The sequence below is a fragment of the Anguilla anguilla genome, chromosome 6, assembly GCF_013347855.1.
Source record: "Anguilla anguilla isolate fAngAng1 chromosome 6, fAngAng1.pri, whole genome shotgun sequence".
Taxonomy (NCBI): Eukaryota; Metazoa; Chordata; class Actinopteri; order Anguilliformes; family Anguillidae; genus Anguilla; species Anguilla anguilla.
In genome coordinates this window covers 28,560,579-28,585,074 of record NC_049206.1, presented here as the reverse complement: position 1 = coordinate 28,585,074, position 24,496 = coordinate 28,560,579, and the positions used below count along the sequence as shown (strand labels likewise).

The following is a 24,496-nucleotide window of genomic DNA, read 5'->3' as shown; positions in this document are numbered from 1 at the left end:
GCTAAGGCAGTAGTTCTTATTGCAGTCTAGACTCTAATCATGATGTGCAAGTGTCACACTGGCTGACAGCTCCACAGGCTGATGCACACTTGCCCGTAGCGCTACCCAGGCAGGGTGACCAGCAGTGACTGTGGTACAGTCCCACCTCGCTGCACAACAGCGCCTCCGCTGGCCGAATGGGCGCTTGCGGTTTTGTCCTTAGTAACACAGCGTACAGCTAAGTAAATTTAAAAAATGGTTTACTATCTTACAGTTTTACATTAAACATCATGCGTCATATTCCAGTGGAGTGAGCTGACCTTATATGAGACCAAGCTGCTAATGGATGAGGGACGATTCATGACTACGGGGTTATCAGCCTACTGCCCAGTGACCCTTAAAGTCTGTTCCTTAGTATATGAGCCCAAACAAGTCATGCAGCTATTAGGCTAATAGTTTCTGTAGACACATACAAATACAAATCTGCTACTGCAGTGTGTGTGACCCCAGTGACACAGACAGGCTACAGGTCATTAATAACTGTAAAGGGTAAATGGCATCATATCCAGCATGCAGTACTTTTTTGCCATGCCTTGGCAAGGAATATCAGGTTTGAAACCAATCATTTTATTATTTTCTGGATATCCGTGTACTTTCAGTATTACATTACAAAGGAACCTTTAAGACAAACCTAAACCAGTGTGAAAGGAGGGAAGCAGGACAGAGCGGGACCCGAGCGCAGGCTGGGTAAGCCTCTTCCATGATGAGCCAGTCGCAAATCTGAGTCATATATCTCACATAACGCTGTGTTGAGATGTGGTGAGATTCACTACTCCCATTTAAACAGGATGGCTTTCATTTCTGAGAGCATGATTGTACTGGCCCATCCGAGGCAGGCAGAAAAGCAAACAGACCTTGGAAGGAAGAGCTGACCCCCTCTACTGTCTATAGTGCAAAACACAAACTGATCTACTTCTAGTAGGAGATTTGAGGCACGCGGGGAAATTCCTCTGTCCGGTACAATCGGCGTCAGTGCACAGTAGTTCAACCAGGGCTGATATATGAGCAGGAACTTACCCCTTCATCAACTAGAGTTGAAAGGAGGAAAGAGTTTGGTCAGGGTGTGGTGTTGGAGCACACTGAGTCCACACACGGAACAGATGTCTGGGAGGAGGCTGCGATAAAAACATGGAGAAGAGTTCCGCAGATGCACAGATTTCAGAGCTCACCAAGACTGATTGTGAGATTATTGGTAAGTGACTGTGCACAATAACAGCCTGACTGACAAGCCCTCAAGCTAATAAGAGAAATGTAATAAAATAAAAGCACTCAGCGGATTGGGAAATTGTGAACATAAGCCACTGCGATCTCATGACCAGTGCAGATGAGCTCAGAAAGACAGATACTCGCAGAACTCTCATCACTCTCAGAAAGGAAACTGTGTGCAGAGGGGGCACCCATATAAGCAGTTTTTAGTGAGGAAGGATGTGGTACTAGCCCAAACAGGGTTGGGGTTACTGGGTGGACATTGTCTTTCAGAACAGCCCTGGTTTGCCTCAGGGCTGATAGTGCTGGTGTATGAAGGCCAGCACATCCTCCTTGGACAGCTTCTCAGGGTCCACCCGAGTCTGAGAGTCATGAACTTTGACACCTTCCTCCCATGCCCAGAACAGTCGCTCAAAGTGACAGACACTGTGGAGAGAACATTGGGAGCAATTACAATACCAGCATCTGCTGTTCATTTTCAAGCCTGAAAAAAGTAGCACCCAAAACGGGGATCTCAAATTCTGTTTTAGCTTTGAGTTTTGAGATCCCTCCTATGTGAGAAAGGAATAATAGCAATTAGCCCAAATGCAGATATAAAATATATTAGAACTAGGTACTTGTATTGCTGTTGATGTAGCACTGAATTTGAACACATTTCTTTTATACACAGTAAGCAATATATGTTCAGACACAGACATAACTACACATCACACAAGTTTCACAAATTCAGTGTTACATAAACAGCACTGCATTTTTGAATCCAGAATTAATGGGGATTTATTCTCAGATATGTGTTTAAAGGAGTACCATGGTGATTTTCACACTTTCTTGGTTTTATGTGCTATTTGCACAAGAGGCATTGAAGAAACACAATGAGTAAAGTATTAAATATGTCAATTCTGTATTTTTGGAGAAATATGCATTTTAAATTTATCGTCCTATTTTCAACCGGTTGAGAAAGTTGTCAACTTGGTGAGTCACGAATACAGTAACCACTCCCCTTTCCACGCCCCGTAAACCCATGGATAACTCGAGACCCATAGTTTGCGCCGCTGGCTTACAGGCAAGACAATGCAAATATTTGACTAACGTTAGGTTCACTAAAATTAGAGTGCCTTTTAAGGACTATTAGATTATTTCTGGTTATATTCATTTAGCTAGCTAGCTAATGTTAGCTAGCTAGGTAGTTTGCTTTCATAAGGCAATGTTATCGATCGTTAGCTAGCTAGTTTGCTTTTATGATGACGTTATAGTTGTGCTTTTATCTTAACTTGGCTAGCTAGATAGCAAAAATTATAATTGGATAGAAGTCAACGTCGTTATCTTAGCTATCTATCGATACTTGATATACTACTAAGCTAGCTAGCTTGTGAAAATTCAGTCTCCCAAAAAGAGTGCGTATCATGGGGGTAGCTATGGTAACGGGGCACGGTCTGTCAATCATAGCTAACTGACAGTTCTCATTACCACGCCCAGACGGTTCGGGTGAACTTTTATAGGAAATTTAGGCTTAGAAAAATACGTTTTAAAGTACATTGAAATGACTGAATAATAAAAGAATTATGCACATTTGTTTTGTTGTTGCCTAAAGACAACTGGGAAGTGTCACGTTCAACCACCATGTTACTCCTTTAAGCCCAGGTACCCATGCTGTCATACGTACTGGAAGGGGGCCACGGCATTGGGTGGAAGGTCATAGGTGGAGTCTTTTGTCAGCTTGTTGAAGAAAAACTTGCGTTTGGAGTTCTTACTGTATGCCATGGTCCACGGGTCTGGCAGCCCAGTGGGGGGGGAGGACAGGAGAGAAAAGGAAAAAGAGTGAGGGAGACAGAACCACAGAGCAACACACAGAAAATATTGAGTTTTTAGACCCCAATGTCTCTGGGGCCACCAGTGATTGGCTTTATAGTGAAAAAATTCTGTCACACTATCAACTGCCAGACTGCTTAAGCTTTTTATGTGTGCCTATGAAGCACCCAAGTCATCTGTTAGGGTCTGAGAATCCCTTGAAAAATTATTTCCTAATTAATACAGAAAAATTACATCCCTGAAACATGAACACAGCATTGGTCCATGAAATCAGTCCAGCCCAGCCGTTCCTCCAGTCAGAGGCGTCAGAAAGCCACTTGGCCCCTCCCCCCCCACACTCACCATTGACGGTTTTGATGATGTAGAGGCCGGTGGGGAGGAAGTGCCGGTCGTCCCTGCCAGTGTAGGACAGACGAGGAACGCCTCCGGAACTCTTGGTCACTTTCATCTCGAGCCTGGGGGCAGACCACAGCCATGAGGCTAAACCCATGAGCAAAATCCACAATTCAAACATATCTGCTCCAAACATGTGGAGCAAAATCTGTGCCAAAAAAAGAACTTAACGTATTTTTGATTTGTACTTGTACAAACAACTTATTGTCACAGTTTGAACTTTGAATGTTTAACAACTTCTAATTTTCATTTCTCATCTTCACTGCGTACACTGCCTAATCCACACAGCCTTCTCAGAATGGCTGACATTACCTCACTTACAGAGTCCCCCCAAATATTATTCAAACTTTGACCTTGAATCAGTTTTTTCACAGTGACCTCCAAAAGTACGAGAACAGCACAGTGAAATTTTTTATTTTTTTTTGCTATATACTTAATGCATTTGGATTTGAGATCAAAAGATGAATAGGACAAAAGTACAGTCAATCACATTATATTTCATTATATTTACATGCGTATGTTTTACCATTTTACAGAAACAGCTTTTTTATTTTTTGTTTATTTTTATGCTTTGTTTTTATGTTGAGTTGCCCCATTTTAAGCTGTGCAAAATTAAGTTAACGGATGAACTTAATAATAAATCAAAGCAATAAAGTCAAATATCTGTTTGCATAGCCCTTAAATGCAATAACTGCATCAAGTCTATGACCCATTTATCAGCAATCATTCGGTATTTTCCTTGGCAATGCCTTTCCAGGCCTTCACTACAGTGGCTTTGAGTTGATCTTTGTTTCAGGGGGTTTCTGCAGTCTCCTGAATGTCAAATGTACACTTGATTGGATTTAAATCAGGCAAATGAATTAGCCAGTCCGAAACTGTCCACTTTTTCCCACTGATGGATGCTTTGGTTATTGTAGGCAGTGAGTTTTGGGGTCATTGTCTTGCAGCAGGATGAAGCACTGCCCGACAAGGTTGGAGGAATTTCTGTGTACATAGCCAGACGAAATCGGTCTTCTGCTGATGAAAGGGTTGCATTTTGCTGTGTAGCCTCTAAAATCCTGCTCTTGAAGTCTTCTGCGTATGGTGGCTTTTCACCCCTGCCCTCTGGAGACTGCTGGTGATGTCACTGACCTTTGTTTTAAGGATTTTTTTTAGGTTTTAGGATTTGCCTATCATCAACTGCAGTTTCTTTGGCAGTCTGGTACCGTGCTCATTTATTATTCTTTCTTTTTGAAAACCTACCAAACTTCTGCACCTGATATACCCAGTGTCTGTACCATCCTTCCTAATGAATTCTTCTGTTCTCTCAGCTTACAAATGAGTTGATTTTGAGCCATAGTTAGTCAAATGGTCTTTATGATGGTGTATGCCTTTTAATTCCAAATGCAATCTCCACAGATGAAAACAAATGCTAAAATCAAGACTAGACACTCATTTCTCTTTTATGCATGAATAATCCATACCAAAGGAAACACCTGAGCACCAGTCATCCCTTAATTTAATTTTGCACAGCTGAAAGTTGGGGGACTCAACACAAAAACAGTTGTTTCTGTAAAATGGTAAACATATACGCACATGAATACAATAAAATAAAAGCTGATTTAACTTTTGTCTCATAATCATGTTTTGATCTCAGATCAAAATGCTTCAACTACATAGCAAAAAATAAATTTCACACTGTTTCCAGACCTTTGGCGGGCACTGTATGAATTACAAAATGGCTCGGGGAAAGGGTCAGGCTAACTTGGTCTGAGTTAGAAACTGGGGTTCATTGGCTCGAGGCATTCTCTGTCTTACCTGACAAAGATTTTCTCCATCTCCTCCAGCCTGTACACTTCCTTTACTCTAAAAAAAGAGAGAATTCAAATTCTGTCCAACAACTGACATTCCAGACAGTGTGTGTGGGTCATTCACAAGAGACAATGTGGGGAACCCGTTTCCTGGAGGGCTGTATCCGCTTCGGGTTTTTATTTCCACCCATTACCATTACCTGGCAAAATTAGCGAACATCTGTAACACTCACAGATTAGACCACAGTAAAATGTTTGGTGTAATGACACAATAAGTCTTCAGCTCTCATTCCTCAGCCTATTGCACATGTTAGGGCTAGGCGATATACAGTAATACAAGGTTCATAATTAAATATTTTTAAAGCATAATAACAATCATCACCATGAGGTGTATCAGCTTTCTTTCATTGTTTTCTTTAATCATGCCTGATGGGTGGTAAACATCCAAACTTCCGGGGAAAAACATCACAGTATATATCTATTGGGTGTTGATAGGCCAACCAATCACCAGCAAGGCCTTCCAGCTTCCATGTGATTGACAATAGCATGTCACACGATCACATGGAAACTACAGGACTTTGCTGCTGATTGGCTGTCTTACCAACACCCAATGGATAGCACTGGTGGTGTTTTTTTTCCGGAAGTATTTCATGTGGCCTCTGAAGTTTTGGTGTTCACTACCAGATCAGTAGAGCCACCAGTTTGTCTCCCCTAGTTTTCTCACACAGCACATCAGTGCTCTGCCAGTTTTATTTAAAATGTTAAATAAAAATAAATAAATTCATGATTCAACTAATGAACTAAAATGGTCTTCAAACAAGACCTTAGAACGTAGAATCAGTGCTGGGCTAAAACAAAAAAGACTTGCTTTATATGGATGCATTTCTCTTTCTTACTGCAGTGATACTCAATCCTGGTCCTGGAGAGCCAGAGAATCTGCTGGTTTTTGTTTTTTCCTTAAGATCTGCGACTGGTTCAGACCCAAAAAAACAGATTACCCTAATTAACTGTAAACAAAGGCTTTAATGTTTAGTTGCTGTGCTACTCAAGTACTAAGAAACAACAAAAGACAGCAGGCCCTGCGGCTCTCCAGGACCGGGAGTGAGGACCACTGGCTCAAAGACATGCTTTTCGTATCATTTAAACTTCCATCCATGTTCATATTCCTTCCTTTATACTCCCCCATATTAGATCAACTAATTATTTTTATAAATGTCTCAGAAACTTCAGGTCACAGGATGGAGACAAACTTGTGGCCGTAGGCATCAGGTATGATTACATTTTTTTTTTTTTTTTTAAACAAGCAATACACCACATGGTGGCAATGATTGTTATTGCATTCAAAAAATATATAATAATTATTGTTACTGTACATTGCCGGGCCTAATACATGTACATAAAAAGTCATATCATATAAATGATTTAACTAATTAACAGAGCAGAGGTTGGCAGGAAATCCAGGAAGATACAGCCTCCAAGAACATAGTTCCCCGATCCTGGAGCAGACGGACGGGGAACAAGGTGCCTAGGTGCCCGCTAACTCACCTGATTGGATTCATCTCCGGCCGGCTGGGTTTGGACACTGCTCTCACAAACTTCTCTGCCATCTGGATTCTGTTATTTAGCCCAACATATTTCATTAAAACCAAGACAGTTGAATTTTTAAATCCTCAACTACGAATGAGATTGTCTAACTAGTTTGGTGTGCTGCAGATCTAGATGGGAATGTGTGAGTGTTAACATCTGAATTAGAAGGAATCGCATGGCCTGTTATGTCCACTGCAGCAGTGACAATTTTCAGTAAACAAATGCAATATTCTGATTGGTACACTCACTACAATACAGCTGTCAGTACAAACAGCATCCAACCAGGAAATAGATTAAGAAGAGGATGTCTCAACAGATGGGACAGGAGCAGACTCTCCTATAACATTAAGGCTATAACGTTTTATGTGTTAACCAGTCACACAAGCCCATCACAATGACAAAAGATTGCATCTGTGTGCTAAAATTGAATGACATGAGTGAAAATGTAATGACTAGTTGGATTGGTTATTTTTTAGGGGTCTGGTATACATTAATGTTTAAAGAATATCAGATAAGGTATGCAATGTGCATGTGTGAAGACTGCCTTACAGGTCTCTATTGAAAAACAGGCACATGAGATTTTCATATCTCACTGGACTGACCGCTGGTTGAAGTGTTGGTCCCGGACATCTGTTCCGTTCAGCACCAGAGCATCCAGGACATGAATTGCACTGATTCTACGCTGAGCCTTGCCCTGTGGGAAACCAGGAAGACATTAACAGTCAGGCTACAGATTCATTCATCTAGGAGTCTTAGAGGTGGAGACCCTTAGCTAAAAATGTAGAAGCCAGAGTGTCAGGGTGTAACTGTGCAAAGTCACAGGTAGACCCTGAAGTAAATATGAAAAACAAGACTGACATCCAATGACTTTAGTTCCTGTTTCTGCCACATTAAAATGCTGTTTAAACGTGTCAAATGTACATCATTTTAAAATATGGCTACACACGGCACTAACATCTTGAGATGCGACTGCTTTGTCTAATCTAAAGAACTACACCGTCTAAAGCACTATAGCTGTCCCCATCCAAGATCCAGGATATAACCTCTACTAACCAGTGTATATAGTATCTACTAACCAGGATGTATTATATTGCTAACTGGGATAAAGGACGCTCCTCACTCAGAAACACCAGTCCCAGCCCTGGCTTTCCTTGGAGGTCTACAATCAGGTTTTGTCCTGCTTACATTCTGACTTGAAGATTTAGAAAATCAAGAAGTGGGATGGCCTTTTTTTTACCAGCTGGTGATTTTAAAAGCGCTCATAAACGTAACACGGACCCTTCCTATTGGTGTGAAGGCTGTTTTTGGACCCTGCGACGTTACTGCACCTCGCCCTTTAGTTCCTGTACAATCTCCACGCTCAGCACGGTGTCCCTGGGCAGCTCGGTTTTGAAGTCCAGCTTCTTCCAGCGAAGCGGGAGCTTGCCGTCCCACGTGTACATCTGAGACTTCTGCAGGGGAACGGACAGGAGCTATCAGCTGAGAGGAACGCCCCATTTCCGTAACTACTCCGGCGTGCAAAGTTTAGCTGGCTTAATAATTCCCTCCCTCACCATTTCAGGTAGTGTGTTCTGGCAAGATGGCTGCTGTGCATCACACGGGTGGGTGCTACACACTGGCGGTGGTCGAGAGACTTTCCCCTCCTTAACTGTGAAGTAATGCCGTTCCGAAACCAGAGTTTTGACTTTGATACTGATGCCAGCCTCGGTATTTTGATATCGACACCAAATCAATACCAGGGTAAATAACTGATAACCAGGAATTGCGAAAAAAAAATTTACGTGAACTTAACATAGCTTTTCAAAAATATTTATTAACGAAATATCTTGAACACAAAATCAGAAATGAAATTATTCAAGAGTTGCTTATGAACCGTTGTTAAACCATGAAATACCTTAATCTACACTTGTCATGTTTCTATCTGTTATTATCACACCTGTCAGAATCTGAACTTCATGAACAGATCAGGGTGCATGTCAGACAGATGCTTTACTAGGTTGGACTTGTTTAGGGTGACCACAGTGGACTTCAAAAAAGAGCATGGGTGGGCGGGTGTTATGAATATAGTACTAGGCTATTTATTCATATATGGTCTATGAAATTACCAAAATGGGATATTTTTAGGAATTTAGAAGTCCTGTCTGGATGTGTATTATAGATCTCAAAAAGAGGAAAAACAGGACGTCTGGTCAGCCAAGACGTGTTACCTCCCTTAGTGAGACAAACTAAACGGGCACCGTAATAATTTTGTCAGGATCACCTTTATCGTTGGCTTAGTAGGCAAAATACTTAAAGCACATTAATTTCTTAAAGGCACAGTATTTTCTTTGCAATGGACGCCAATCACTTAATTGCAATATAACATAATGTCAAATTTGGAAAACTGTTGGTAAAAACATTTGTTGGTTTAAAATTTTGGTACCACAGTATTTCTTCAATACTGGTATATTACACAACTCTCGCTTTGAGGTTGTTAAATGCACTATACACATTACATATTGCTTTACAGCTCAGTAGCAGTTCTCCAGTTATTGTAGAATATTGTAGAAGTACTGTCAGTGAACACATTGGTGGTGGCTGAGGTGATCTTCCACTCTTCACTGTGAATGACTCTGACTCTGAGATTGCGATATAATAATATTGCAGTGAAATATGTTTACTGTTATGCTGTGAAAGCACTGCTTTCTATAACTCTGAAAGCTTCTCCATTTTCATTCCCGATTTGGAATTCCCAATCACACATATATCAGCACTCACAGCTGCAATATCCACAAGCAATTCAGGAGACTGCAGACAAGTACCCGCTCCCCTCCGAAATAATGGCGTCAACCGCCACTTCTTATCACGCCATAGTTTGCAACAGTTACACTCACAGTTGACACGAGACAATAGAAGACACTTCATGAGCAGCTTAACAGGTGGAATTGCAGGTGCCTGACTGACCAGTAGGGGTCACTAGTGAGCAATGAGATGCTGTAATCTGAGCCGATTGAAACCCTCCCATCCTTGGGCGATAACAGAGCCAACTGTCAGCCAACCACCAGCACAGAATAAAGGTACTTCTGACCGTCCAACAATCAGTGAAAGTTGTGACCTCATAAAGACACTGTACAATATAATTCATCATCCAACGCCTGAAAGTGGAAACTGCCCATCACCTTCCTCTCCTCTCATGCAGTAATACTCCAGCCAAACTCACCCCTAGGCCCAGCAGGAAGAGCTGCTCACCGCCTCCCACAATGCAGCGGTAGTCTAGGACATGGTGAACCTTGTCTATTGTGCTGGCGTTCAGGGGCGTGGGCTTGGAGTTGAGGGACTCTGAGACAGAGCCCTGAGACAGAAGAACAGAGTTAGAGGCACACATGTTCAGAAACAAAATGATTTTGTGGTCAGTTCTGTATGAAACAAGCATGTACATAGGCACACGCACACATACACTACACAAACAAGCAATCAAACACACGCAGGCACGCGTGTGCACACACACACACACACACGCACACACGTTCCTAACCTTCATGAGCTCGCAGAATTTGGTTCTGGGGTCTGAGGATGCAGGAGTCACTCTGGCCCTATCAGGGATCTGAAAGGGTAGACAGAGAGGGACATTAATAGACTGAAGGTTGTAGTTGGTGGCAGACAGGTATAGAAACATAACTGATTATCAGCCTGTCAATACTCACCCCCCACAGTTTCATACATTCCTTACGAATATCTGCCTGCTTGGCCTCAGACAGAGCACTGAAAAACAGGCACAGAGTATGTCACACACACACACACACATACACACAAACAAACAAACAAACAAACACACACACACACACACACAGACACACATAAAACAATCAGGTAAAGCACAGTAAAGCACTAATGATAAAACTACATTTCCACAAAACAAAGAAATCTGTAACCAGCCACTAAAATCGCCAGTACACACAGACACCATCAACAAATACGAACAAATCAACAGACTAGGAGACAGTGACAGCATTCATACATAGCCTAACATTCTTTTAATGCTCAAATACATTATTAGAATATTCACAAATTCCAAATGAGATATAACCATATAGTACTGACAAGTCAGTAATGATGTTTAAAATAAGCTAAAATTCCAAATTAATATAGGCTGTTCACTAGGGTGTTTTGTAAATATTCTGTAGGCTAACAGGTAGTCAGTGACGAACACAAAGACACGCGTTGGTAAAGGTGTAAGTGCAAGGACACGCGTTGAGAGGGATGTGTAACTCACGTGTTCAGGACGAAGGCGTGGATTTTAGCCAGGGCCTTTATTTGAACTGCACAGTGGCTGCGGGAGAAACAAGAGTCAGGGGACCAATGTTCCACACAAGCCAGGTGGAGTCCAAAACAACCACCACCAGTATCTCTCCCCAACAGGTACAGTGAATCTCTAAATAAGTCTGAATGTATGGGCGTGTACATTCACATTCAGGCATTTAGCACGTGCTCTTATCCATGGCCACTTCCATAAAAGCTACACAAGCTACTTCCTCAAAGGTACAACAGCAGCGCCCCATTTGGGAAATTCACCGGCGTTCTTGGAATGAAAAGCCCGTTTCCCTAACCACTGTACCGCACCGTCGCCATGTGTCTGCGCACCAGAGCCCGCTCCTTTACCTCTCGTTGGAGGTGACCATGTGCTGATAGAAGTCCGCGTCTCCCTTCATGAGTTCGAGGGGGACCACTTCGTTGACGTCCCTTTCGGTGTTCCTCAGCTGGTTGAGCTTCAGGTTGACGGCGAACAGGTACTCCCTGACCGCATCCGAGCCAGGCTTCAGGCCCCGGCACACTATGTACCTGGGAGAGGGAGGGGGGGGGGGAGGGAGCCCCAGTCAGAGTGGTGACATAATTCAATGTGGAGCTGACCCAATGACCTGGTCTGAGAGGCGAGCTGGGCTGACCTCTCGGAGTTGGCGGGCCGGCTGGTGACGGGCTTAAAGAGGGAGACACGGTCGAAGCAGAGGTAGAGAAGGTACACCAGGCCCACGCTGAAGGGGGTGAACAAGTCAAACGTCTTGCACACAAAGTGACCGCCTGAGAGTTGAGAAAAGCAAATTATTAAAGAGAGGCTTGGGGCTGTGAGAAAAAGTAGATCAATTTCCATTTATAATTCATCATGCACTTCACCTCAGAATATTCATTTCAGAAACTCAGGAAAAAGTCCATGAGAATTTGACAATTGACCATGGTGAGTGGGAAACTGCAACATAATTAATAAATGTACTATTTTTTTATTATCGCCACCTCAAGTATCCAGGTAATGCTAACACATAATTTCAATCACTGGAGACTATTGAAGTACCAGCGTGGCATGTATTTGTGCCAATCCACACCCTCAGACAAACAATCCAGCCGATATTCCACCCATCCACTCAGAGCAAGCACCATAAAAGCAGGGATAGAAATACCAGTGCACCTGTGGTGCTTAAAAATACAAATCTACCAATGGCGCGTCAACCAATGGTGGTTTTTTTTCTTGTGAAAATACAGGTAAAAATAGGGTAAACCACTACTGAGGTGTGTCAACCAATGGTGTTTGAGCTGTGAGCAGTTTTTTTTAATTTTTTTAAATAAAGGTAAAAATAGGGTAAACCACTACTGAGGACCATGGGAAACAGAGAGTACCTGTTCTGAGGGTAGACAGAGCTGTCAGGAACTGACAAAGTAGCAGCTGCTTGCTGAGGATTTCCTGGATGTTCTCCTGTCCCTCCACCGAAAATCCCTGCGTGTGACGTGTCACCAATCAGAACGATGCATTTCTAACCAATCAGAGCAATGAAACGGGGTAAAGGGCGTGACTGGGAAAGTCTTTCGTCCGCTCACCCCGTCCGCCATTAGGAAGTGCAGCCCCCGTCGCTCTGTGCTTTCCAGGACAAAATTCCGGAAGGCGCTGATGTTCTCTGGACGAGTGATGTCACCGTCTCCTTCCACGCCTCCCTCTCCTGGGACAAACAAATGAGAACAGTGGGTGATAGCAGACCAAGCTGAAAAAAGCATGAAATTTCAACAGGTTTTATCGATGTGCGTGTGGCCAATTTTCTTTCTTCCCAATGCAAGTAGTATGGTACTGCATTATGGTACTCCATTACAGTAGTAAGGGTTGCTTTAACTGTAGTACAGTACTCTACTGTAATAAGGTTCTTTCCTACTGTAGTATGGTACTCCATCATACTTAACTAAAATGTGACCCAGTCTGGTCCCAAAGTTGTCAAAGTCAGACTGAGTCTATATTTAACCTTTCACGTGTATCTTTTCTTTGTTTCTTTTTTAAGGGGGTGGCTTTATGGTTTTAAACACTTCGCTTTTCCCCCCAAAGATTATATTTCTCAATATAATTGTGGTGCCGTGGTAACACATTTCTACGCTTCCCATGGTAAGAATACATTTTAGGACAACGCTTCCGCTGTGGCTTGTGTCAAAGGTGCTGCGACGGAAACAGCGATAGATGCAGCTTGCAGTTACATCTGTCCAGAATGTAAACAAATCAGGAATTCTGCTTGGTAAGAAGAAAGTTTATATGCTGTTACCTCTAGCTATGCATCTAGGGTTGTCAGACATCCAGTTTTTGACCAGAATGTCGTTTTCAAATGATTTGTACATGTCCGGTTCATGGCCCCAAACATTTACTGAAGGTTTCTAATGAATTTGTGTGTCTATAACTCGGCCAGGTACTTGGGAGTGAGTGGGCGGGGCTGAAGATGGAGGAGTAGACTTCTCTGATTGTGAACACAGGCTAAAAAATCCTGCATAGTATGCCTTTAATAACATTTCCCAACATAGTCCCTGGGCAAGCAGCTGGTTAAAGAAATGTTTAACTGGTTAAAGCTGGTTAAAGAAAAGTGTACATACAATCATTAAGATAAAAGATTTAAAATGCATTCCATACATAAAAAGCATGGGGCATACTAGAGTGACTGGCAGAACCTGCACTGTATACCTGTGCTCTTACCATAATAAGGTTCAAACAGCTCGCTGGGAGCGGCGAAGAAGTCCTCCAGCTTGAAGTCGTTCGGGCCGCGTAGCGTCATACCGAAGCCCTTCGCGTGCCAGCGCCTCCGCCACAGCACGTACTCCGAGAAGCCTCCGGGCCCGGCGCACACGTCCCCGAAGTACAGGAGCTCCCCCTCGCGCTCCCGCGTCAGCGGCTTCTGCGCGGGGCACAGAGAGGGGCGGGCAGCCGTCTGCGTCAGACTCTGACTCAGCACAGTCTGCTGCAGCACATGACGCTATCAAGCGAAACTACCAACACACACATCTTTCTGAACTATACATATTTATGATATTTATGTCTAAAATGTGCACGTAGGGGCCTCCAGTGGTGTAGCCCATAGAGCGCTTTCCACATGCTCATTGCGAGCCGCGATGTCGGCGGTTCGAATCCGACCGTCGACCTTTGTCGCATGTCTCTCCCTCTCTCTCCTCCTAGTTCTTCCTGTCTATCTACACTATCCTATCTAATAAAGCTGAAAAAGCCCAAAAAACATATTTAAAAAATAAATAAATAAAATATGCACATATATACATTCTCAATAGTACATCAGCTATATCTTACTGTTTCGAATGCTTTGACAAAGATTAATTTCATTTTCGGGTTCATAGCTAAGTACTACATAAGGAATACTACAAAGCCAGCTCAATAAAGAAAAGAGTCCAGTTACATAAACATAGCCTGTTACATAGTCAAGAGAAAAATGTAGAGCTACTGTACCACAGGACTGCAAAGGCCAGGATCAAGTGGGAAACTGCTTTTATGTCACACGGTTTTGTTGCCCGTAACTCACTTACGTTTGCTGAGTGGCTCTATAGCCGCTCTAGCTGAGCATGTAGCAAGGTCACTGGATGCGATTAACTGGAGCGGCCAACCATAGAGAGTCTGGTACAACCAAACAAATGATTGCATTGCAGAATTTGACTTCAGAATTCTGTTAATGCCATGGAAGAAACAGTGCCGTGAACTACCGTGCAGGAAGTCCACATGGAACATTGCATCCAGACAAATAAATTAGTCATAGTAACACAATCCTTGATTAGTCAGTACAAACAGAGACATGCAGGAATAGGCTAATCTGTGCACCACAGACTCATGCAAACGGGGATAGACTCACTCCTTGTGGGTCTCGTGGGTTGGTGAACATGTAGTCAAAGACGTGGTCAATGTTGGCCATCTTCATGGCGGCTCTGCAGGAAAAAAGAGGGCCGACAGAATTAGTGCATTTCAAAGCAAGCCTGAGTGCAGGTGAGCTCACCTACACACCCTGTCACTGTAGCAGAGCCAGGAGCCAGGAGCCATGGGGCGACATAGCTCAGGAGGTAAGACCGATTGTCTGGCAGTCGGAGGGTTGCCGGTTCAAACCCCACCCTGGGCGTGTCGAAGTGTCCTTGAGCAAGACACCTAACCCCTAACTGCTCTGGCGAATGAGAGGCATCAATTGTAAAGCGCTTTGGATAAAAGCGCTATATAAATGCAGTCCATTTACCATTTACCAGGATTCTGTCTGCAATGCAATGTTCAAGTAGAATGACCATCAGCGTACTATTATGTTAAATGAGGTCAGAATTTCACACCCCAAGTGCTTTTACTTATTCGATGATAAAAATCTGAAAACACTGCTGCAGTTTTCAACTAAGCATGTTACTAACCAAAATTGTGCACATGTAATCTTATAAAAAAGATTGGTGACAATAGATGTTTCTTTTAAAACTGTCAGTAATGGTTAGGAATCATACTCGTGTCTGCAGCCCTGGTCCTGGTCAGCCACCATGGGAGGTAAGCTAATGGTGTAATCAACTGCTGTAACTGATCAATTAAGGGTAGAGTAACAAGTCCCAGCAGAACTGGGACAGCACCTCACTGTACACCAGCTACCACAGATGAATCGCCTGATCCAAGCAAGCTGCTGTGTGCCATGAAGCCAATGGCATCACATGCCTCCAGAGAAGGCACTCTGTGCTCACCCACATTAACACTGGAGGCTTCAGTGACACACACACCCACACACACACACACACACACATACATACACACAAACACATTTGACTGGGCATTCAAAAATTAGGAAGAAAGCACAAAAGGGATACATCTATAAAAAAAAGAAATACATAAACATGTATCTGTACATATTTGACTCGTGTCTGGAAGCTACCTCTCTCTTGAGCGACGTGTCGCTTACGCCTGTGCTTTACCTGTTGAGGAAGAAGGCCCCGCGGATCGTCTCGTAAGGATTGGCCCGTGTCCGAGCGCGACGCATCTCCTCTCCCTCCAGGTCATCAAAGACGGTCTGCAGAGAAACGTGCACGTGGAATCACCGTTGCTACAGGTTACAACAGTGTCTTTTCATAAACGGCCTGACACATCAGTAAAATTTGGCGTGCCCATGAGTATCTATCAAAATTTGTAAAATAAAGTTTGTTGACCAAACAACATTATAAAACATGTATTATTAAACACCCCAAATTTGACATTAATCAGCCTTTGAGACTGATCTTTCACATTGGAGGACTGTAGTCTGCTTGTATATGACTTTACTTTGTTGTGGCTAGTATCATGCCTCCATAAAGACTGGGCTGCTTTTTTTGTTTTATTCATTTAAAATGTAATGTTATATTCATTCTCATTCTCATTTGTCCTACAGTGTGGATAGTTCTATTTCCCTCTTAAGTAGAATATGAGTTATTTTTGCATAATTTTGCCCATAGTTACTACTCATGCAAAGCAGCAACAACCAAATTTGAGGCTTCTAGCCCTTGGTGCAAATGAAGTCTTGTTTTGTTTTTTGAATGCTTTTTCTTCTTTTCCTACCGAACGCCCGGTCTTGATCAGGCTGCAGGCCCATTGCGATCTCTGTTTTTGATTTGGGAGAGTGCGGAGAATGCGGTCTCGTCTGAGCCGTAATGTCAGCCGCCACTTCTTATCGCACCATAGTTCACAAGTTGGGCTTGCACAAACTTGAGAAGAAAGCTCTTGAGCACAGCGGATGAACTTGCGCCAATCGACCAGCAGGGGCGTAATGCGTGATGAGGCCCCATCGTCCTGGCAACTGAAGCTATTCCAACCCAGGGCAATGCTAAAGCCAATCACGTGCCACCCTGTGGTGGTGGTGGTCAGGTTTGGATTTGATTGTGGGGTCCACCCATGCACTAGAGCCGTGCCTTAACAGGATGAGCCACCCAGCAGCCCCTCCGTAAGCTTTGTTAAGCAGCTTCATTTTTACGCTCTTTAGAGTATCCTAACTCTATGACTGACTACTCTGAGACTGAGGAGTCTGTATATCAGAGGAGTCGCTCACCTTGCACCGCAGCAGGCTGTGCAAAAGGTCTTCAGAGCAAAACTCTGTCTCGTCTTCTATCTTCAACTTCCTCTGGAAAACAGTAACACACCCACCATTTAACAGAAAACATACAGGTAAACAGTGAATAATATGAGTCACGAGGGTAAAAACGATGAGGTTAATTCGAAGTGTACTTGGTAGTCATGTGACCATAGGTAAGTGCAAAATTGCACATGTACAAGAAGTGAAAAATAAATGTTTCCAAGTTCTTGTACATAAGATTATTATGATTATAATTATTATTATCTGTTGGGACACAACAATACACATGCCGGGAGGTCTACAAGAAAATTGGGTTCAAGTGAATACCATTCCCACAGTCATCCAGTCCCTCAGCTCGTCTGCGTCAGGGATCTCAGTGGAGCATTCTGGGAACCAGTCAACCTGCTCCACTGCACTAGGCTGGGACAGAGAGAGGACACAGGTGCTAAGCGTGGCTGCTACAATGTCTGAAACGGGAGATGTGATCTCTCCCCATTAAATCAGGAAACGCTGATTTTCAAACCCAAAATATCTGAACCAGAAGCAGAGGACTTGAGTATGTTATAAACACACTAATCAAGAGCTCTTGCATTCTCACAGCTGATAGCAGGACAGAATGTTCAGAAATAACAAATACTATACAAATACTGGACATTTACGGTCCAAAAATCACTATTTCTTCATTAATAAGGATTCAATAGAAACATGGCTAAGGAATTGGGCTTGCACACCAGAGGTAACAGGTCTGATTGCCAGGTGCCATTTTACCCTTGAGCACAAGTAACTTAAACTCAAATGTTCAGTAAAATGTCCAGCTGTATGAATATCATACTTTTAAAAGTACACAGCGTAAATTTCTCTAGACAAATGACTAATGACAAATGACTTCATGTGTCCAGTGCACTGTAAAGGGACTGCTCTGGTGAGTGTGAGGTTACCTCGGGCTCATCCTGCCAGTCCACGTTCAGCTCCCCCTGGAACCCCCGCAGCGTGAGGCCCAGACCCCTTCGCCCGCGCTGGGTCGACGCCTCCACGATTTCCTTCCGGCCCTGGCCAAACTTCCCCAGACCCTCCCCCTCCCGGAAACCCATCTTGGCCTGGGGTCAATGCAGGCGAGGAGAGAGGAAAAAAACGCAGACATTGGACCGGTTAATTGCAGGCAGGAGCGAAGTGGTGAACACTCAATGCTGAAATCAACTAAAACATGGATTCTGAGGCTTTGACGGAAGGCCAACCCCCAGGTTCTTAAGAAACTTAGGGGCGATTTGATTGAGCCTTTTAAATTCATAAAAGGGATTAATAAAGTGAACTACAAGAGGTTCTTTGGGCTGAGTTCTGTTATTAGAACGAGGGAGAATAAATGGAAATTGACAAAAGGTTATTTCTACACAGACATTAGGAAGCATTTTCACACTGACATCAGTCACAGCGTGGAGCAGCCTGCTAGGTCATTTAGTAGAGGCAGAAACTCTGGGGGATTTCAATATCAGGCTTATATGGTGCTAGATACTATCTAGTCTGTAGGTAACCCGAGTACTAGGTACACTTTAACCATAGGAAAATGGTGAGCATTGTAGGGCTGAATGGTCTGTTCATTGTTATGTTATGTTATGTTCTCTGCCTTTAGAGCACAGGTGACAGAATCTAGAATCGAGTCCTGGAGGGTAGCAGTGTCTTCTGGTTTTCAGTAGGTTTCAGTAATAAGATGTTGATTGGCTGAATAATCAACACACTTTGGCTACCAACCGAAAGGAAATCACAAATACCTGCAGGCACTGTGGCCCTTCAGGACTGTAGTTTGACACCAGAGAGTCTGGAAAGGCAAGCTATAAGTTCTGCCTGTGTGCTGCATTCTGATTGTTTCAAGCACGCTTAGCCAGGTTTATGTTATGGGTCAGTGATTGGGCTGGTTTGATTTTCCCTCCACATGGAGCAGGATCATAATTCACAAGATCATAATTCAACAGTAACTGGCTTATCTCATATTAGAGTGTACATCTGGTCAGGGTCATTGTAAGTCCAGAAGTCGGACAGTGAAGTTACTGAAATACGGTCCGGTATACTATACCCTGCATCTTCAAGGCACAGGTGCACACACACTTTACCATTAGTTTCTGTGACACGCTGTTGTAGATGGAGAACTTGTTGGAGGAACTCTCCTGGGACTCTTCTGTCTGCAGTGCATGCTGAGATAGCAAGGGCATGGAGAACCCTGGTCTGGGTTCTTCAGCATCGCTGAAGGAGTCACTCTGACTAGAGTCTGGGACACAAACACCCACACACATATTAGGAAAGAGGCTCTACAGACTGGTAGGACTTTGTGTTGAGTGTGCTGTGCCAGACATTGCATCAAAGAATAAAATGCTGCTGGGATTTGTGGACTGTGATTAACGTGTCCCAGTCTGTCAAATATTACGCAACCTTCTGTATTTGTGAGGACAGAACATGTAATCAGCTCCTTAGAGCAGCAGGTGGCTCGGATAAACCCCAGGAGGTGTCAGGGATAGCAGCTCAATGCACCATCTCCATGTGCTGTCTGCCTTACCCTGGCTAGCGGCCGGGTGCGATTTGTTGTCATCGTCAGAGCTGGGCTCCTCACAACGCTTCTTCTTCCTCTTTAGAGGGTCTCCCAGCTCCCCTCGCCTTTTCATGATGGCTGTGAGATACACAGGCACTCGGTCATTAACCATGTGTTCAACTACTCAGCACACACAAGTCCGGCTTTCCACCGATACTAGTCATGTCCAACTCACCCATGCATGCATTAACGAACCTAAACCAGAATGCTTTAAAGCTAAAACACATTGCAATTACACATTATCAACACATTGTTTTTATTTGACCATTGTGGGGGGAAACATCCTTACACTACAACCACGTTTGCAACTATGATGACTGATACTGTATCGCTGTTTACTTGCTGGGCATAAACGAATATTAAGCATCTAAAATAGTTAAACTATTTGCAATAATTATTATTCAATAGTGTATTAGGCTCCTGAAGTGTACGGAGGCTGTCCTCCACTGGGGGACGTAAATGGAACTTCTGGCTGCACGCAAAGTTGAAACTAGTGTCAGTCACCATCTCGCTAAGTCATAAACAGCTCGCTACTAGCTTCACTAAAATGTACAATAGCATCCAATGGCAGCCAGGCAGAGGGACAGATTAGGACAACAATGGTGCGAATTATATAAATGACAGTTTAAGTTACCTCTGCGCGTTGTCTTGTGGCTTAATAAAATACAATTGGTTCACGTCACTTGCAGTCTAGCTAGATTTTAAGTCTCATTCGCCCACACCAGTTCCACTTGATGCCAGATACACAGGGCTCCAATGTCAGAAATGTTTTAATCTTAATTCTGTAAATAAGTAAAATGCAAAAATAGTCTCGTTTAAAAGATGTATCTATATATCTACCTGTTTATCTTAAGTAGCTAGCTAGCCAGCCGAGACTCGCAAACTAGAAAACGAGCTACAAGCTAGCTAGCTAGTGCTATTTGTTTTGAACGTAGCTAACGTTACTTATTTAGGCTACCAAGCTACCTAGCTAAAAGACTACAGTGTTCGTCTCCCATCCTAACAAAGTGGTCTGTTTACATTAAGGAACAATCTGATTTAGTCCGTTATTTTCTGTGATAAACCAATAGTCAAAGACCACTATTTTATTGACATCAACCAAAATCCGCATTCAAATTTGTTTCGAGCGCTGAAAGTCGCAGGGGTCCTTCGTGTGTGTGAGTGCGCATTAGTGACGTAAGCCTATTGTGTGGGATGTGGCTCTGCCGTGCCTGACTGAGAGAATTATGAGAATGAGTTATCGTGCGTGCTCCTCTGAAAATGTGGATGTGTTGGTAGGTATGTCGTTCGCCAAATTACGACTTGGTGGGGCATGAACCATACCTATGCAGCACCGAGAGTTCGGTACTTTTCAGGGTTTCCTACGGAAATAAGCACAACGTAAACACACAAAATTCAGATACAACTTCACACGTCCACATAATAACGCCCCAAACTGGGTTATTGTGCTATATTTATTTTTTCCCGCCGATTTCATCATCATAAATGCTCCAGTCCCACAGTCAATAATTATCCCAATTGACATCTTCTGCAATTACAGCATCTGATCAAACAAGTGTGATCCAAGTGCCAATTGAAGATATAGGCTACTCTGGTACACCGGCAAAATGGAAAAATATTAGAAAGTACTAGTGTGCTACTACTAAGGTGTATGTTGCCAATGACAGACTATATAGTAGGTCTAAGATAATGTATTTCTTAAACATCTAACAGTACATCGCAGATTATAACCTACAGTTACACAATACAGATACCTTCTAACATGTACATAATGCAGGATAGATAGCTCAAACAAAACAGCTAGGCTACCTGTATATACAAATATTTAGGCCTGTTAAATAAACATTGAATTTTACAAACTTATCCAGATATATTTTCGCCCCATTAATGTACTATATGTTTGTGGGTAAGATAAAGTTTACCCAAATAAGTAAAATAGTGTAATTTATTTCACAAACCTTAAATAATAAAAACGTGGATCTGTGCACCTACCAATTAAAAAAAAAAAAAAAACATGAATATACAGTACTTTCTGGAAAGAGGTGAAACATAAATGTGGTGATTAGTTCTGATTTGCTAACAGCTGTGTTAATGTGGGCACAAGGCCACGGAGTGAGGGTAACATGTTCTTTTAGTGTGCAGATGACCAGATTGTCACTGCTGTTGCCAACGCGGGACTGTAGTGCGTAGGTAACCCTTGAGTTGGCAGCACAGCTGTGTACTGCCTCACCTGTTATGTATATACAGAATCAAGTCAAATTTTATTTGTATTGTGCAGTAACTGTCACAGAATAACAGAAGGAAAACTGTGCAAAAGCCAAGCCTGAACGCCAAAAAAACAAGCAGGTGAGGTACAAACTTCCGAGTGGGGAGAAAAACACTCAAATGGTAACAGGAAAAAACTCCCCGATTGGAAGTAAATCTTGGGAGGAACCCAGCTACAGTGTTGGAGCCCATCCTCCACTGGCCGGCCTGCTGTAAAGTATAGGTAGAATGGATAACGGGATTGTAATAAGGGATCTATCACAGCAAATAATCAAATGGGTCAGGCAGGTTACTGTAGAGGCAGTAAACTAGCTGGTAAAGTAGAAAGTCCAAATGAAGGGATGTATAATATGCATTTCAGAGAGGCGGAGTGATGGATCTGGGGCTTCAGGTGCATCAAGGCATGGCCTTGAACCAGGGGAGGGACAGGGCTGGAGTGGTCTGCAAACTCAGGGTGAGGAACAGGGCTGGAGCGGTCTGTCACGGTTATGCCCTTTCTTGTTGCCAGAGGGCAACTTTTCACCTCTTCTCGTGTTCATTGGTCTGATTGCTTTCTCCTGTGTATGATTATTTTATTGTGTTCATTTATTCAATCATTGTTTTCACCCGTGTCTTGTTATCTGTCTCGTTATTATGTTGATTGTGCATTGTGTTCTCCTGTGTCTTGTTAGCCCCCTGTGTATTTAAGTTCTTTGTTTGCCTGACTCGGGTACTGGATCCAACTGTTGTGCTCCCTCGCTGTTTATTCCTCTGTGTTTCCAGGATTTTTGAGTTCCTGTGTGTTTTGAGTCTTTCGCATGTTTTAGTTGCTATTCGTGTTTTTTTGTTTTTAGAATTTTTGAGTTTTTGGAATTGCCCCTCGTGGCCTTTTGTTTGTTTTGTTTGGTTTTTTAAAAAGTAAAGTCTTTGTTTAACATGCCTACCTTTTGAGCCTCCCATGTTTTTACTCTGCGCTTGGGTCCTACCACAACAAACCCTGACACGGTCTGCAAACTCAGGGTGAGGAACAGGGCTAGAGCGGTCTCCAAACTCAGGGTGAGGAACAGGGCTTGAGCAGTTTGCAAACTCAGGGTGAGGAACAGTGCTGGAGTGTACTGCAAATTCTGGGTGAGGAACAGGGCTGGAGCAATCTGCAAACTCAGGGTGAGGAACGGTGCTGGAGCGATCTGCAAACTCTGGGTGAGGAACAGGGCTGGAGCTGTTTATTTGTTGGGGACAGTGCAACAAAAATTTTAATCAGATAATACTGCAATATACTGTATATCCAAGATAAATAAGTAGAAATTTGATGCAAAGTTACATGCAATGGATGCAAACAAATTTCAGTAATTTGAACAGTCAAAGACAAGGATTCTTAAGTTCTGTTCTATTCTCTACTGGAGTACCTTGGCTGATTGGCCAAAGGATGTTTAATACTGGTCCCCTCTGCAGTTACCATTTTCAGTGCCTCTAGTGGAAGTGCTTCTACCATATCTGTCTGCTTATAAATTTGGTGAGGAATTCTGGGGCCATTTTGTGCAAACATGATCTACATAAGTTACCAAACAGGAGCAATAGGGATTTTTAAAAACAAGTTCTTTGTCATTTAAAGAAGGCTACATATGTTTAACTCATAGCAAATATTTGCTTTGTCGTTAATTTGTTTTTGAATCTATTGTCCCTCATTAATATGTCGCATGAAATCATTATAAATAACTCGTTAATCCTCACCAAACTCTTCTTTTCAATTGATCCTCAAATTGCTCATGCTGTTTGGCTACTCCTCTGTTTCCTGAGCCCAGTTACTGCCCTGAACCAGTTGAAAGCGTAACGTCATGCCTAGATAAGCTGCTTTTGGCTACTAATCCTCACCCACAATTAGCAATCTGATTCCACGCATACTCTCCAAATTAACTGAATTACTTGTTTACTCTATCATGAATTTCATCACATTATTTTCAAAATATCATGCATTGTAAAAAATAACAGATTTTATATTCTCAAACCAGTTTACCTATATCTTTACCCATACCATTGCCTATATCCCCAACACACGAATGGCTTTGCCAAATTGCATGTGATGAAACTAGAAACTGACTTTGTGCTGACAAAAAAAAAACAGCCAGCAATTTAGCGGTCCCCTCAGATAGCTTCTGTGCTTCAGAGTGGGTCTTGACTGTCCATGGGCTTATTACAGTTTGTCTAAGCGTGAGAATGTCTATTGAGAAAGAAGCTTAAGATTGATCCTGCCAGTGGGCTTTAGGAGAGGAAGAAAACTGGGACAGCATTGTGACCACGCTACTAACAGGTCCTGTCATGTCTCTGACTCGAAATGGGATTTAAAAACACAACATGTTTTGTGATCTTTTTTTTTTAATGGAGAGCAGACAGGTGGGATTCGTATATGGGTTGACAGTTGCTCATCCGACAGACTGCCCCGCATAGCCTGCAGGTTTCATGATCTTATCTGGAAAACTGCCTTACAGTTATTTGCAGCCTTTCCATGTTTTAGGTGTATA

At 42.9% G+C, this 24,496-nt stretch overlaps 1 protein-coding gene across 1 annotated transcript; it reads right to left on the bottom strand.

Moving 5' to 3' along the window:
* Positions 1–222: 222 nt before the first annotated feature.
* On the bottom strand, positions 223–20,889 carry cmtr1 (cap methyltransferase 1). The gene is made up of 24 exons (XM_035422642.1): positions 20,368–20,889; positions 19,701–19,811; positions 19,261–19,415; positions 18,094–18,252; positions 17,483–17,575; positions 17,132–17,203; positions 16,029–16,123; positions 14,951–15,023; positions 13,795–13,993; positions 12,669–12,787; positions 12,471–12,567; positions 11,747–11,879; positions 11,463–11,642; positions 11,077–11,133; positions 10,508–10,565; positions 10,339–10,407; positions 10,024–10,155; positions 8,153–8,275; positions 7,427–7,518; positions 6,783–6,851; positions 5,245–5,292; positions 3,397–3,509; positions 2,909–3,017; positions 223–1,671 (listed from the first exon to the last, which is right to left on the bottom strand). The coding sequence occupies exons 2-24, from the start codon at positions 19,804–19,806 to the stop codon at positions 1,536–1,538; spliced, it is 2,487 nt and encodes an 828-aa protein (XP_035278533.1). The 5' UTR covers positions 19,807–19,811; positions 20,368–20,889; the 3' UTR covers positions 223–1,535.
* Between the last annotated feature and the right edge of the window lie 3,607 nt (positions 20,890–24,496).